Genomic DNA, 15,730 nt, shown 5'->3' with positions numbered 1-15,730 from the left:
ACGAGCAGGACTACGAACAATGGAAAATCTAGATTGCAAAACCCCGAATGCTCTTTTAATGTCTTTTTGGGCTACCTCTTGCACCTTTGCGAAACATTGTTTTTTAGTAATGCTCTTGACAAATGTGCACCAAGGAGGGTATATACCATCTGCAAGATAGTACCCTTTTGTGTATTCATGCCCATTGATAGTGTAGTTGTAAGTAGGAGCATCACCACTAGCAAGCCTAGCAAACAACTGAGATCGCTGCAACACATTGATATTATTGAGAGTGCCCGGCATACCAAAGAAGCAATGCGGAATCCACAAATCCTTGAATGCTATGGCCTCTAGCACAACTGTTGCATCACGAGACTTGCCACAATACATTCCCTGCCATGCCTCCGGGCAATTTTTTCAAGTCCAATGCATACAATCAATGCTACCTCGCATGTCAGGCCAACCTCTTCTCTCATTAGATGCCATCAATTTCTTTGTGTCATCCTCGTTGGGTGGCCGAAGATATTCAGGACCAAAGACACGGATGATCACTTTGGCAAATCTACGCACTGACTCAATTGTGGTATCTTCACCAATGCGAAGGTACTCATCGGCATAGTCAGCCGGAACGCCGTATGCAATCACCCGCATAGATGCCGAGATTTTTTGATATGCACTAAATCCCTTCAAGCCCGCAACATTTCTCCTTTGAGTAAAATATTGACAATTTGCCTCACAAGCTTGAACAATTTTCACAAAGAGGGATCGGCGCATTTGGTACCTTCTCCGGAAGAGGTGCGGTCGATATGTTGGATTCTCCACGAAGTAGTCTTGCATCAACATATCGTTCCTGAGATGACGATTCTGAGGAATGCAAAGACGCCCGACGGTCGATCCTCGCCGCCTCTTTCGGATCTCGTCTTCGTCTCCTTCACGGCAAGAGCCATCACCAATGTCTGCTGCCGAAAGTTTGAAAGCATCGTCTCAACATCCGAGTCGTCTGAATCGAACGAATCAGAGAGCAAAAACTTCTCGCACGGGCTCAATTCCATCTACATGAACGAGAAGCGCACGCCACGTCAACCAACTACGCGGAGCGCTCGACACGAAGCACAAACAAACCGGCGGCTCGTGGGGCGGGTGATCCGGGCGGCGACGAGGAGCGGCTCAAGGGCGGTCGATCCCCGGCGGCGACAACGACGAGGGCGGCTCTTCTCGCCGGATCCGGGGGGCGGTGCAGCGTATCGATGGTGGAGGGTGGGGGACGCCCTCGCAGCGCGGTTCCGCCCGCAGATTTGGCCGGAATCGCCAGCGGCGGACGGGCGGAACCAACGGCGGGCGGCGGCGGAAGGAGGTGGGGAAATGGCGCGGGCTGAAATGTCCCTCCCGCCAACCGCTTCACTGCGATACGGGGCACCGTAGGAGCGATGTGGAAACCCGCGTATTCGTGGGTTGGGGCCGAGGTTTTGCCACGCCCCTCAAATTTTTTTATGGACCGGTCGAGTTTGCAGGGTCTGTTCGGGCGGGATTTTCCATGTTGACCCGCATTTTGGCAGTTATTTTACGTGTCGGGGTTTTTTGCGGGGCCTACTAGAGTTGCTGTAAGCGATCTCGTAGCCGATCGATATCCTGATTCCTGAATAAGCACGGGGGCATGCGCTTGGTTGGTTACGAAGTCTAAGCCCTGATCCGGCTTTGCATCGATCGTTCGAGCTCGGGCGTCATGACGCCGCCGGCCTTGCTTCCTAGGGCGAGCGCCGTGCGACCTCTTGCCCCAGCCTCTTCTTCCCCCCTCCGCGCGCGCGTCGTCGCGGCCGCCCGAACGCCCCTCGCGCCGCCACGCACGGCGCGTCCCGTGTCGCTGGTGAGCGCCGTCGATCGATCAGTCGGTCGCCCTGCACCGTTCATATGCCTGCACGTCTCGCTCGTTGCGGTGACTAACTTGTGCAGTCGATTGCAGCTCTGCACCCCGCGCCGCAACGTGGACACCGCCGCCGCCGGTGGCGCTGACACGAAATCTTACTGGTGGCCGTGGGGGGACGAGGACCCTCCCAAGTACGTGGAGGAGGGCATCGTGGAAACCCACCGCAGGTTCGTGCGCGAGTCCAGGGAGGCGGTGGCTGCGCTCAAGGCCGCGGCCGCCGACGCGTGCCGCGCGCTCGTCGACAACTTCGGCGACATCCGCTCTCTCAAGACCGTCTACGACGTCGAGGACGACCACATCGACATGCCATTCGGTATGTATAGCTTGATCGTTTTTTTATACAGTAAAAGCAGCTTGATTCAAACATTGCCAATCGTTCAGCAGAAGCAGCGAAATAGAATCTGGTGACACAAGCGCTGGTGGGTTGCAACTTGCAACCACCTCTAGCTAGGACATCTGCCACGGAGTTGCTTACCCAAAAAGACTCCACACTGGCTTTATAGATAAAGCAACAACAACCATACAACCAAACCATGCGAACGGAGGTCCACAAAAAGATAAACTCTCTGCCTTTCGAAATATAAGTCGTTGGGGGAGTGTAAACTGAACTCTCCGAACGACTTATATTTCGAAACAGAGGTAATACATGGGTAAACAAGAGAAGAGAAAGGGGTCTACGCTACGGGCACAGCAAAACAAGGCCGAACAAGAAAATGAGATACATCCTCAAGGAGGGCATAATACAAATGCTGCATTTACAAACAATACACAAAATAAGAGTGGAGGTGATCTCGGCCGATGCTCCCATACGTGAAGAATGGGGATTATTGGACTTTAATCTTGAACGGGCTTTAATATATAGATTGGAGAACAAAAGCAGTAGTAGGAGAGGAATTGGGTGCTGTGAGATGCCACAGCGGGAGGCGTGGGCATTTTGGGTCACTTCTTGTTGACATGTAGGTTTGCTTGGCCTAGCTTGTTATTTTTTAGATGAAGAAAAATGTCAGAGTGGATGGATGATCGCTAACTGAAATCTTTATATGATGCCCCTGAATTTAAGTTGTGCCCTGATTAAAAGATAATGCCGTTATATATCACTAATTGACTTCAGAAGTGAGCCTGAATTGAAAGAACATCATAAAGAGCAAAATTACAATAAAACACAGTGTCAATGTATAATTGAGTAAGTACAAGTGGGCATAAAATACATAACACATATACACTCATTATTCACAACGGTGTCCAATATTCGAATTGTGCAATCATCCTACCCGAAAACAAACATAAAAAGCTCAAGAGATTCACTTCACTTTGGACAAAATTTAGAATGCAAATTAAACACGGACCAACCAGCTAATATTGTTCTCTTACACGATTGATCCAACCTAATATAGCAAAAAATAGCTTGGGTTGGATCTGGAGGTACTGCTACCAGGTCACACGATTGCGGTGTGGAATAATTTCGTGGAGAAGTTTGGGGTGCACCCTTGTTTGGGTCCAAGGAGAATCTCGGGATACTGCTCCTAGGCAGCTTGCGCAGATACACACAAAACCAAACAAGCCAAGGAAATAAGTGGGCCACAAATTATCCATTCTTTTCGGCAATGTGATTTTTTGCTTTCTCATTGATGTCTTGTATACCTTCATTGTTTGTTCCATTTACTCCATCCAATAAGCTTCATATATGAAACGTAGGGAATGAATTCAAATGCTTGCTAGTTCCCTTGCCATCGGATGTAGGGAGAAGGGGGAAGAGGACAATCGGTATATAGAAGATCAAGGAAAAGGCGAGGGGAAAGAGGGAGGCGGCCTAACTGGTGATGGTAAGGTGAGAAGGTGGAAGGAGTTCGATAGTGATGGGCATTATAACAGATAGAATGTGCGCAAGGGGGTGCGAATGAAGATTGAGGGGAGGGGATGTTCATACTACCTCTGTATCATTAGTCATTACCAGTATCATTAGTACATAACTTTAGTTGATATATACAAAATGGTTTGCTGCTCTAATCTCATTCAATTGTTGGTCGTTATCGTCTCATCCCAAAATTTAGGAATTTATTTCTTCCTTCTTCAGGTGTGCTTGTTGCATGCATCGGTTGCTATCAACTCTGGAAGCTAGACCCCTCAACATTTCTAGATGTTGTACTGGGTTACGCATTCTACAGGCTAAGCGTCTTAGGGTCTCACGTCCGGAGACAGGGGTTCTCGAATGACCTGTTCGGGCAGCTCAAGTTCGGTCAGTTATCGTACTACACAGTTTAAAATCGAAACTTGTATGTCTGATTTATGAAGCCATGTGAAATACTATACTTTTCTTTCTATGCAGTTATTGTCATAATCATGGCCGTGAAAGATTTCAGGAAAAATCTTGCTCTCATTGATGCTATCAGGTATGAGTATCAGCTTACACTAAGACGCATGTTATTTTTTAGATGAAGAAAAATGCAGAATAATATATTTTTTCCAAAATGGCCATGGCTCTGCAGTTCTACTTTAACTTTAGATGGCATGAGTTTCAAACATACAAAAGGAATATTTACATCCCTCAAATTTGTTTAGAGACATCTAAAGAACCATCATATTCCAGTGACACAATTATATGTTGTGAATGCAGAAAAATAGTGTTCACACCCTTTACACAAGGCATTGCACTCCACCTTGACGATGCAAGGTTCTAGGCATATTTGCGCTAGTACGTTGTTGATATGTATTACTTATACATCTTATAATTATATGGTCAAGTCAAGGTAAATTTTGGGGTGAAATAAATGTATCTTTATAAAAAATACATTAATAATAGATGTACATATCAAATCCAAGTAACATCTATTATCTTAGGGTAAATAGCTTGATGCACCTGGGTGTTGGTGCACCCGATAAGGATTTTTTTTTCATTACTTACATATAAGTCAAAAACTCCTGAAACTTTTTTGGATATAAAGTTGACCTACTTTTGTACCCGTATAAAAAGTTTATCACATGAATAAACTTCTGTTGACCTCAGGCAAAAAAAAAATCCTAGTACAAACCTCATGAACAGTAACTTATATATAGTCTTGATGTTTTCTGTTGCCCCTGGATGGTATTCCTTCGTGAAACTTTTTATATGGGCACAACTTTTGGTCATGTATGTTTGCAGACATTTTCAAGATTTTTTTTACTTTTTAATTACTAAATTAATTTTGCCTGTCGGGTGCACAAGCGCTCGAGTGCACCAAGTTCCCTCACACTATATTACATTTATCTTTATCATTGGGGGGGTCACTCAAATAAATGTATCTAGCACTGAAATACGTCTAGATACGTCTGTTTGAGCGATATGTAATATGGATTAGAGGAAGTACCTGAATTTGATTTAATAAATTAATAAAGTATGCAAGGTGCTATACCTTGTCAGTATTTTAGTTTATGCACCTAAATGAAGCAACGTTGACACTTCTTTTTGGGATACTATATGCATGGTGCTACCATTCCAATTTACTGTTGATTTATGCATCAAAATAAACTACTCCCTCTGTAAAGAATTTTAAGAGCGTATTGATCACTATTTTAATAATCTAAACGCTGATATATTTCTTTACGGAGGTAGTAGAAGCCAAACTTTAAAGATACACTTGTTAGAGTACGTAATGGGTCTGGGCTGGCGGTATAGCCCGTTAGTCTTAGGGTTAATTAATGATAAGGGTTGCTTGCTTAGGGGTCAAGTAAGCCTTGCTTGGGAGTCAAGTAAACCTCTTTATATAAAGAGAGGAGATGTATCAATCTAATCAAGCAAGAATTAAGAAGGAAATTCCTTCCCTCTTGCCCGGCCGTGGGCAAAAAGGCCCCCGGTCGGCCCTCCCGCGCCCTCCTTCTAGCAGCACCTTAACAATTTGGTATCAGGTAGCTCAGTTTCGATCATGTCTTCGTCGCTGCCCACCCCGTCGCTTCAGCTGCCGACCGTCACCACCGCGCCGCTGGCCATCTAAACCGCGCCGCTGCCCTCCCCGTCCGCGCCGTTGGTCGCATCCTCCAGCGCCGCCACCGCCCAGATGCCGGCGCCCTCCACCGCACCACCGGCCGCCGCCTACACCCAGGAGGAGATCACCGGGGTCCTCAACGACCTCGTCATAGCCGTTCAGGGGATCCGGTTGTACCTGGCCAGCCCCTACGGGCCGCCGCCGCCCCTGCCGTTGACCGTCGCCACCGGGCCACCGCCCCTGCCGTGGTACTTGCCGCATCCAGGGGCCTTCGCGGCGTTCGCTGGGACGATGCAGCCCCAGCTGTAGCTGCCGCCGCCGGCTCCCGCCGCGCCTCTAGCGCTCATCGCCGCCCCGCGCTGCTGTGGCTGCCGTGGCTGCCGCCACACCAGGCGGCCTTCGCCGCGCTCGTCGGGCCACTATAGCAGCCGCTGCAGCTGCCATCCATCGCCACCACCGCCCAGCTCTGGCTGCAGTGGCAACCGTCGCTCCTGGTAGCCTCCGCCACGCCCGGTGCGCCACCGCAGCAGCCGCTGCAGCTGCAGCAGCCACCACCGGTCAGCTCCGGTCCCGCATCGACCACACCGACGGGAGTCCCGCTTCACCAAGTCCAGTCCCCGCCGTCGCCGTTACCGTTTTCGTCTTGGATTGCTACCCGCCACGTGTCGGTGGCGGTGAGGCTGCAGGCTGCTGCGCGCGGCCTCCTGGCGCGTCGGCATGTGCGGGAGATGCGTGGTCTGCAGCTGCTGCTCCTCCAAGTTACCCTTCGCTGCGCAAAGGACATCGATCTCATCTGCTGCGTCGGGGATCTTGGGCATGCGGTTTCCCCCACGGGCGGCGGGCATGCTGTTTTCCCCGCGGGCAGCGACCTCAAAGACTGCGACATCGGCGGTTGGGGGGGCGCACCCCTCCTCGTCATTCTCCATCGCAAGCCCTCCACTCTTCCATGTGCGGTGTAGACCAATAGTCGTTCGGCAGGGAGAAGGCAGGGTGTCACCGACAAGAGCGCACCGCGTAGCACCACTACTTTCCGCCGGCAGCCGCCGCAAGGACGCCTCTGCTGGTCGCTCTTGCGACCACTTCCAGGTGGCCATACACATGCACTCCTTTGGTCCACGTGGTGTTCATGGGATCCAGGTGGTTGTACACATGCACGTCCGACGTGCAGATGGTGTCTACTTTTTGTTGAGGGGTCCACAATAAAGTGTCCCAGTCCATTTCAGGTTGAGAGTAATAAAACAAGCCGAGATGTAAAAGGCTTGTTTTTAGGTGCTAGATTTGTGTTGCGTCGAATCCTGGTTATAAGTTGGTTAGGCTGCAGCTCGAGGACAAGCTGCATGTCCAGATGGGGTGTAGTGTTAGAGTAAGTAATAGGCCTGGGCCGGTGGTATAGCCCATTTTTTCTTAGGGTTAATTAGAGATGAGGGTCGCTTGTTTAGGGGTCAAGTAAGTCTAAATAAACCTCTCTATATAAAGAGAGGAGATGTATCAATCTAATCAAGCAAGAATTAAGAAGGAAATTCCTTCTTGCCCGGCTGTGGGCAAAAAGGCCCCCGGTCGGTCCTCTCGCGCCCTCCTTCTAGCAGCACCTTAACAACACTTAGTGCTAACATGCAAGTATGTGTCGATTTTTATGCACTACAGAGTGTTATTTAACATCGTGTAAAAATATTGAGTTGTCCGGTGACTAGAAAAAAGAGAGTGGATATTTGCCAAATGCAATGCTTACCATTTAATAGATAGAATATGTATTCGGTCTCCATGGAGACTGGGAGCCAAAAATCTACACTCAGTATCTCTTAATAATGTCTTTGTTGGTTAACATTTTATTAATTCTATGCTCATAGGACACCCGTTTATGCCTTCTATGTCATATCATTCCTTCAAGACATAAGTGGTCAGAAGAAGTATAGCAAATATTATTTGGCTGTGGTTATAGAACTACTAAAAACTGAGGAGGGCAGAGGCAAGCTAGTGAGTTGTTTCTAAATGTTGATCCTGCTAGTGGAGTGGCCGTCTTTTCTCCAAGGTCATCGATGATAAGTGCTCCATATTCCATATGATTATCAGATCGAACAATGTACTTGTTATGGAGTTATTTCTGAATGTTTGCGACATGTATATAGTGAAGTGATCTCAGCCTTCTCTCAAGTATGCTACATAGGATCGACAGAGAGGAGTTTGTTTCTCTTATGTTATGTGTAGAGATGATCTCTCGGTGTCTAAGAGGAGAAGTATTTTATTATGCACAATTTTCTAACTAAAACTCAATCACCATATATAATATATTGAGAGCATACAAGTATTATTTGCTAAGGGCATCTCCAACGCTGCCCCGCAAATTCTCTCCCCCATTCGTCCAAGAACCGGGAGTACCAGTCCGCTGACACGGATGCGGGAGGCGGTCATCCAACGCTATCAGCATACATTTTGAATGCATTTCAATTCAGATAGTTTTCATATAAACCAGACCAAATTGATAACATTTTGGACAATTTTAAACTAAACCCTATTCTAAAACTAATCTAAATGATCGACAGCACCCGTTCCTCATGTTCGGCCATGAGCCCCGAGAATTCCACTCGCCATCGCAGCCTGAGCGGCTAATCGGTCGGTGATTTTCAGCTTGCCAAGCTTGGATTCAGGGGGAGGGGAAGAGCGATGGCCTTTTTGGGACCCGGGTGGCGGCAACCTACGTTGACACTACGCTTCCTTGTTGTCGGCAGCGCCCGCAGACGTGCTAACTTCAGGGTCGTGGTGGCGGGTGTGGCCTTGGCGGAGCTAGTGATGTCCTCCTCGTCTCTTTTCTGAACACCTCGTCCTCCGCCTCGTCCATCTTGTAGGTGGTCTGTAGTTCTGCCTGTTATTGGCGGTACAGCTAGCGGTCACGACGGATGTCACGGGCGGAGCGGTAGAACTTGAGCGTCTGCATCCGACGCGGTGGCCGTGGAAGCGACGAGTTGCTCCTCCACTTGTCGATGCTCATCAGGAGATGGAGGTTGTAGGCCTGGTCGGCCCGTGCCTCCTGGAACTTGGCCTCCTGCTCCTCCCACATCATGTCCATATAGTTGGCATGGGCCTCGCCGATGGTGATGCCAACATGTACCGATGAGGAGAGTGGTGCCAGCTCGTCCTTGGCCACGTCCTCCATTGGGACGTCGACAACCTCCGTCAGCCTGCCGGCCTGCCAGCCAGCAGCAATAGCGGCCATCTCCTTCTCGATGGACGAGAGGTCGTCCGAGATGTCTTTGGAGCACGATAAGGCTATGTTGGGCATGGTGGGGAGAAGGGAAAGGAGTCGAAGATGACTGTGGCTATGGCCTAGGCTGAAGTTTATATAGCGGGCAAAAGACAGACGGATGTACGGGTGGCGTCGGAGTAGTTTCCTCTGCAACCGCACATCATTAATATGGACCACTATGGTGTCATTTGAACGCGAAGCAGTCGCATGCACCGAGAAGCGGCATGGGTGGCGCGCCACTTCAATGCCGACAGTAATGAGAGGCCGCGTCCGCTCTGGCCAGGCATGAATGCGACACTTACGATCTGGAGCAGCGCTGTCCGTTTCAAAAGGGAAGCACGTGGGGCGAGGGAGGGGGTTTGGGTGGGCCGGGGCAGCCACAAGAGGACGTGGCAGCGGTCTGGACGCCCGCAAACACACACCCCCACCACCACCACCACCAACTTTGCCTCTGGTTTGTGGGTGGGGGGGCGTCCGGACAACCAGCGGACCAATACAGACCCGTGTTGGATGGCAAAACACGTCAAGACCGTGTGTCCGGATGTATGCAGGTGGTTTGAGGAGTCGGCTTCGGAGATGCCCTAAGAGCATCTACAGTCAGACTTGGCAAATCCGACCCCTCAAACGCCTGCAGACGCGCTCGGGCGCGTCCGCGGACACTAACCGGTCAAGCCTCATATTTCCCTTCTCACAACCGAACACGTCAATTAGCATACCTCTAATCCATACAAACTCGTGCAACTACATAATAATGCATTGCACACATTGTCAGGCTACTACATTTAAACATGCCTTCGGACTACCAAAATTTGGTCTATTTGGCTATGGTTGACAAGATCATCCGCAGCTGCCCTTGCTCTTCCTGCCGCCATTGCCATCCTTCTCGTGAAAGTACCGTACGGAAACGCGGTAGGGATCGAGCCAGATCTGCTCGTTGCCTTAGCTATCCGACCCGTTGTTGTCCTCCTTCTCCTTGGTGGTAGTCCGACCATGGCAAAGACCGCCCGATTCTGCTCTCAGGCGATGGCGCACGTGTTCCTCCGCTACCGCTTATTTACAATGTAGGCACTGAAGGCTTCCTCCTTTGCGGCCACCCGCGCTGCCGCATCAGCCACCCCGGCCACCGCCATGTCGGCAATGAGGTGGGCCTCCGCCGCCCTTATCCTCTCTTCCCACGGCGGGGTACCCGGTCCCGATGAGACTCATAGTTCGCCGGACCGGTGATGGGGAAGGGGAGATTTCAAGGCTCCTAGAACCGCGATGATCCAGGCCCGGAGGATCCGAGCGCCCGATGCATCCACGCTATGGAGTCAGCACCGGACAGATCCTGCCGTCGGCTGGGCGCTGTCTTCCCGGGAGCGGCGGAGTGCAATGTGGACGATCATTGCCTCCTCCAACCCGCATGGGATAACACCCCAGTCGACGGATCCGAACTGGTCGAAGTCAGATATGTTGTCCGCCATGTCGGAGAAGGCCGGAGATCACCGGACGCAAGCTTGGGTGGCGGAGGGAGTGGAGTAAAGTGGTTAGGGTTTGGTCCAACGAGCGGATGGGGAGGAATACATGTGGGGTCCGATAGGCCAGCATGCGTCAGGAATGACGTGGCGGGCACGCCCATATCCGTCTCATATTTGAGCTGGATATGAGGGGTGTCGGTCAGCCCTCATGTTTGAATCAGGCGTCCATCTGAATCACAATTTCGTGGCCAAATGTTTGAGGCGGATTTGAACACCCGGGCGTAGATGCTCTAAGGAGTAAATAAATTGCACAGCCGGCACCGTCGCATGTCCGCGCCCTCAAATTGTCTCACTGGATTGTCGCTATGCGATAAGGCTAGTCATAGTGGGAGTAACTTAGCAAGTAATGTAGCGCATTCCGAGATTTTTTTGCTTATGTGGCATGTAGTTAATGAGAAGTGGTAATATAATATGTTACTGTAACATAGCGCTTTCCAAGACAAGATGAGTCTACAAGCTAATTAATGAAGTCCTCTATGACACTACTACTATATTATTTTGCACTATGAAAGTAGTAATTTAGGCTAGTGTCATATGCATGACACTAGTATAAGTTACTCCCCACTATGACCAGCCTAAGAGATTTGGAGCACGCAGGTGGTGTGCACACGCACTTTCTGGGCCGCACATCTATGTCCTCTCGCGTGGCCTCATTGCTCTCTGGACAGGCCGCAGTCTCGCTGCCGCTGCAGTCAGCGTTGTTGACGCCGCGTCAGACGCAACCCGCAGTCGCGCCCAGCCGCCGTGCCGCTACATGTCGCTGCGCAGACGGGCCGTACCTACTATCGCGTGCTGTTGCTGCCGGCTCGCGCCGCCACGATCGACGCCGTCTCGATGCGTCGCGCCATCTTGCATGGCAATGCATCGCATGCCAATTCGCTGATGGCACGGTCGCAGAGTTCTTTGCCAAGGTGTACTGGAGTTCGCAGTCTGCAGTTCAAGTGATCTGGTCGACTGTATTTGGTGGCTCTAAAAACGCTCGCTGTGCCTGTGCCTAACGATGCCGATCAGATAGCTTTGCTACCGACTACTCCCTCCGTCCCATGAAAGTAGCTAGCAGCTTGGCATACGTACCAGTCGAGATGTGGAGCCCGGCGCGTGCGTGGCGCCGAGGGGCATGGGGGAGCTGTTACTGCCCGATCCTGCCGACTGCCGTGCAGCAAGACGAGGAGCACCAGAGCGCCGACGCCTCGGAATCCAAGCGGGCACCGGCTGTGCAACGACTGGCCGCGGCGGCAGCAAGAGCAGATGGCGTTCTTGCCGTTCGGTGGCGTCGAGCGGGTTTGCATCAGAGAGAACCTGGCGATGATAGAGGCCAAGGTGGCGCGGCGCTCGAGATGGGGAGGTGTCCGTGTCCCCTCCCGGGACAGGGGAGTAGACTGGTCACCGGTGCCTACACCTGGGCTAGCTCCCATGACCGGCCGCCGCCAGTTCCGAGTGGATCACCAGTCCACCGCTCGCGGAAAGGCTCACGACGCCACGCGCATTTCATCAAAACAACAGGTGAACAGTGATCTTTTCTAGGGAAAAACACAAACTTTACATTACTCAACAGGTTCGGACAGATTGCCCATTGTATCAGCGGAAACTACAGCTGACAGTTCATACTACTAGTCCCGGGATACGCAGGTACCCCACGTCGCCGAACTGGGCGAACACAGTGACAATTTGGTAATACTGATACCCAATAATTCTGTGCGTGTGTTGGGTGCAAATTGCGCAGACGACGGATATGTGCGGAGTAGAAAAATAACAGCGCAAAACACGTGGGCATTGTTCCTATGTTATCGGATTTGGCCGGCCACTTGAGGTTGAGGTACGGCACAACAGTTGAAGATCTCCGGTATCTTCTATGCTCTATCTGATATCTGTATCTGACCCCTGTAGCGTTTTTCTTCAGGTTCCAAGGAAATCGCAGTGTCACCCGTCACCTGCAGTTGACACAATAACGACGTTGTTTAATCATTCATCACAGTTTGTATATAAGGAAGCAGAGCTGATTTATACTATACCCACGGCAAAGTAGATTTGTCAAAGAAAGCTTTAACATGTGATTTATACTATTATATGAAATCACGACCATATGCTATGCTTTAACATGTATTCATCACACTTCAGTAGGAATCAATGCACGCAATTCCATTTCATTGTCATAATACTGCTCCATCCGCCTGAATATTTAATTCATACGAGGAAACACAATGACGAACATTTTTAAGTATTAATTAATTGACAGCATTACTGGTTCACATAAAACCTGCAAACTAAAATAAGGTGATTCCTGAGCCAGGCTTTGTTTCAGCAAAACAAAATATACCCTACAAACAGAGCCAGAGGGAGAAAGAAGCGTGCAAATAGGATCTGATCGCCAAACAGTACTCCATCCGTTCATAAATATAAGATGTTGTGGATTCAATAGGGACTACATACAGACCGAAATTAGCAACAAACACACCAAAACGTGTTTACATACATCCGATTCATAGAAAAGTTAGAACATCTTATATTTGTGAATGGAGGGTATGGTGTATTGTGGCTACCACATTCATATATACGCCAAATAATTACAGCTGACCAAATTCAACTAATAATATGCAGATAGAAGGAACAACAGATATATCCGGTTAGCAATCTACTTTCTAATTATCATGTATAATGGTTGAACACCAAGTTCCAGAAGTTTATGTGCATATGCCTTTAGTTCATCCCAAGAAGGAACATCAGTAAATTAATAAGTCAGTACGATCAGACACAATATATCAACACTAGAAGTTAAGCAAACAGCTGCTTTATGTATTAGTGCCAATGTTTCACTTCCACTATCAGATATAATTTGGAGTAAACAAAATGCACAGGTCGATTTCTCGTATTTTTCAGTAACACTACCATTAGGTTGCAGTGATGAGCAACATAATACACACACATTTGGCAACTAATTCAATTCAGTTCAGTAGGCGAAATAACAGTAACACACACAGTTGGCAACTAATTCAATTCAGTTCAGTAGGCGAAATAACAGTAACACACACATTTGGCAACTAATTTGAAGTACTAATTCAACTCGTTCAGCAGGCGACATAGCAGTAACAGTGTAACACCACGCATTGTTCGAACACAGCAAGCTGAAGCACGTCTGAAGAAATGAACATCAGATTACCTCTTCGATCTAGATCATGGAAAGAACAGCTTCTTCAAGATAAGTAGAACGTCACAAAGGAACTTGTAGACCTCGGCTGCATCCTTCGATGTCGTGACCATCAAGGCTGCCCTTGGATCATCCTATCGCGGACAAGAAGCACAGCCCGAGACACAGCACTACGGTGACCAACTTGAAGAAGGAGGTGCATCGTGGGTATGCTTCCATCAACTCATCCACTGTTCTTGGTTCCTTGTGGGCATTCCTGTCAGGCTCTGACGGAACACCATTGCTCTCCCCCTGAGCATACACGCGCCGGCCTTGGGGAGGCACGCCAGCATAGGGGTTGGCAAAGCCACCGGATCGGCCGCGTCGTCCCACCGCAGCCGCCGCCATCAGCCAGCGGGGTTCACCTCCGAGTCCCACGGCCGCTGCTGAACGGCGGGAAGAGTGAGTGCGACGAGCTCCTGCACGAGATCTTTCACAAGGGATACATGTAGATGATTACAAAGCATCTTACGGCGGCGTGTATGATTCGAACGAGAGGATCGACTCGAGTTCTGGACGCACCTCGGAGCGGGAGCAGGGACACCGGGCGGCCGCAGCCAAGGTGCTCGTGGCGTGGTCTCGCCGGGGCCATGGGAGAGGGACGGGTCACGGGTACTGCCACCAGGTGCGAATCGATCGTCAGAGCCGAATCAAAGTCCGTCACGACGCGGCCGAGCTCCAGCCGTGGCGGCCGACGAGGCTCCGCTGCAAGTAAGCCCACGGAGTTGTCTAAGCATCTCCCAAGCAAGGTACATTCCAAGATCACTACAGAGTTTCATGATCGGTTCTCACCTCCGTACGCCGCGTAGAGGGTCGACGACGCCGTGGCGAAGGAGGAGTGGCCGCCGCGGGGGCCCGCTGCGGGCATGGGGATGGCCCGGCGGGGTCGTCGCACGCGTCCGGCCGCAGCCTGGAGGTCGAGGCCGAAGGGACGCGCCGCGGCTGCGCCCCGCGCGCCGGTTGCGAATCCGGCTGCGGCAGCCTCCATCCTCGGCGGGGGCGGAGAGCACGCGGGCGCGCGGCGCAGGACAAGCGTGTGACAGAGAGGGGAGAGCTTTCGTGGGGAAGAGTCTCACCGAGTCGCCGTCGGGGTGGGGAGCTCCTAACCGGCGCCTTAAGCGCCGGTTCAGGAAGCTGGCGCTCACAGCCGCGCCTGCTGGGCCGGCCCACGACACGCCTTCTATACCACAAAAGAAATCCCCTAAAAAGTGTTGCTCCTAACCACTAGTGCAACCAATCGATCATGGGTATTTTCAGCGCGCATGAATTAAGAATAATTAAAGTCGCGCTATTTATTGCGCACAGATTTTGCGTTAAATTTTAAAAAAAGTTCAGCGACTTTGAAAAATGTTCATCAAATTTGAAAAAAAGTTCATCAAAGTCAGAAAAACTTCATCAAATTTTAAAAAAGCTTGTCGAAATCTAAAAAAGGTTCATCGAAATCTAGAAAAAGTTCATTGAAATTGCAAAAAGTTCATGGAATTTTAAAAAAAATGTATTTTTCGTTTTTTGTTCGTGATTTCAAAATGTGTTCATAGTTTTTCAAATTTGTTCACTTTTCCATATTTTGTTCACTATTTTAAATTGTTCAGTGTACATAAAAAATGTTCAATGGGTATTTAAATGGTTTTTCAGCGCATATCACAAAATTGTTCAATGTGTAGTTAAAAATTGTTCAGATTATATTACAAAAATGTTCAATGTATAAAAGTTGTTCATCTTATATCAAAAAAATGTATAAATATGTTTTAAATTATTTCAATGTATATCACAAAAATGTTCGCTGTGTAGTTAAAAATTGTTCATCGTACACCAAAGAAATATTTAGTGTATATTTGAAAATCGCTCATCGTATATAATTTTGTTCAGGTTCTCAATAATTGTTCACGTATTAAAAAATCATGGAATTTGAAATTTTTCATCGAA

The 15,730-nt window shown here is 49.5% G+C and overlaps 1 protein-coding gene across 1 annotated transcript; it reads left to right on the top strand.

Annotated features, from left to right (window-relative positions):
- The first annotated feature begins 1,620 nt into the window (after window positions 1-1,620).
- LOC123116438 (uncharacterized) lies at window positions 1,621-8,136 on the top strand. The gene is made up of 5 exons (XM_044537394.1): window positions 1,621-1,843; window positions 1,940-2,216; window positions 3,978-4,139; window positions 4,230-4,293; window positions 7,710-8,136. The coding sequence occupies exons 1-5, from the start codon at window positions 1,703-1,705 to the stop codon at window positions 7,849-7,851; spliced, it is 786 nt and encodes a 261-aa protein (XP_044393329.1). The 5' UTR covers window positions 1,621-1,702; the 3' UTR covers window positions 7,852-8,136.
- The last annotated feature ends 7,594 nt before the right edge of the window (window positions 8,137-15,730 follow it).

The sequence above is a fragment of the Triticum aestivum genome, chromosome 5B, assembly GCF_018294505.1.
Source record: "Triticum aestivum cultivar Chinese Spring chromosome 5B, IWGSC CS RefSeq v2.1, whole genome shotgun sequence".
NCBI lineage: Eukaryota > Viridiplantae > Streptophyta > Magnoliopsida > Poales > Poaceae > Triticum > Triticum aestivum.
The sequence above is the reverse complement of the archived record's forward strand: the minus strand, read 5'-3'. Positions and strand labels throughout refer to the sequence as shown.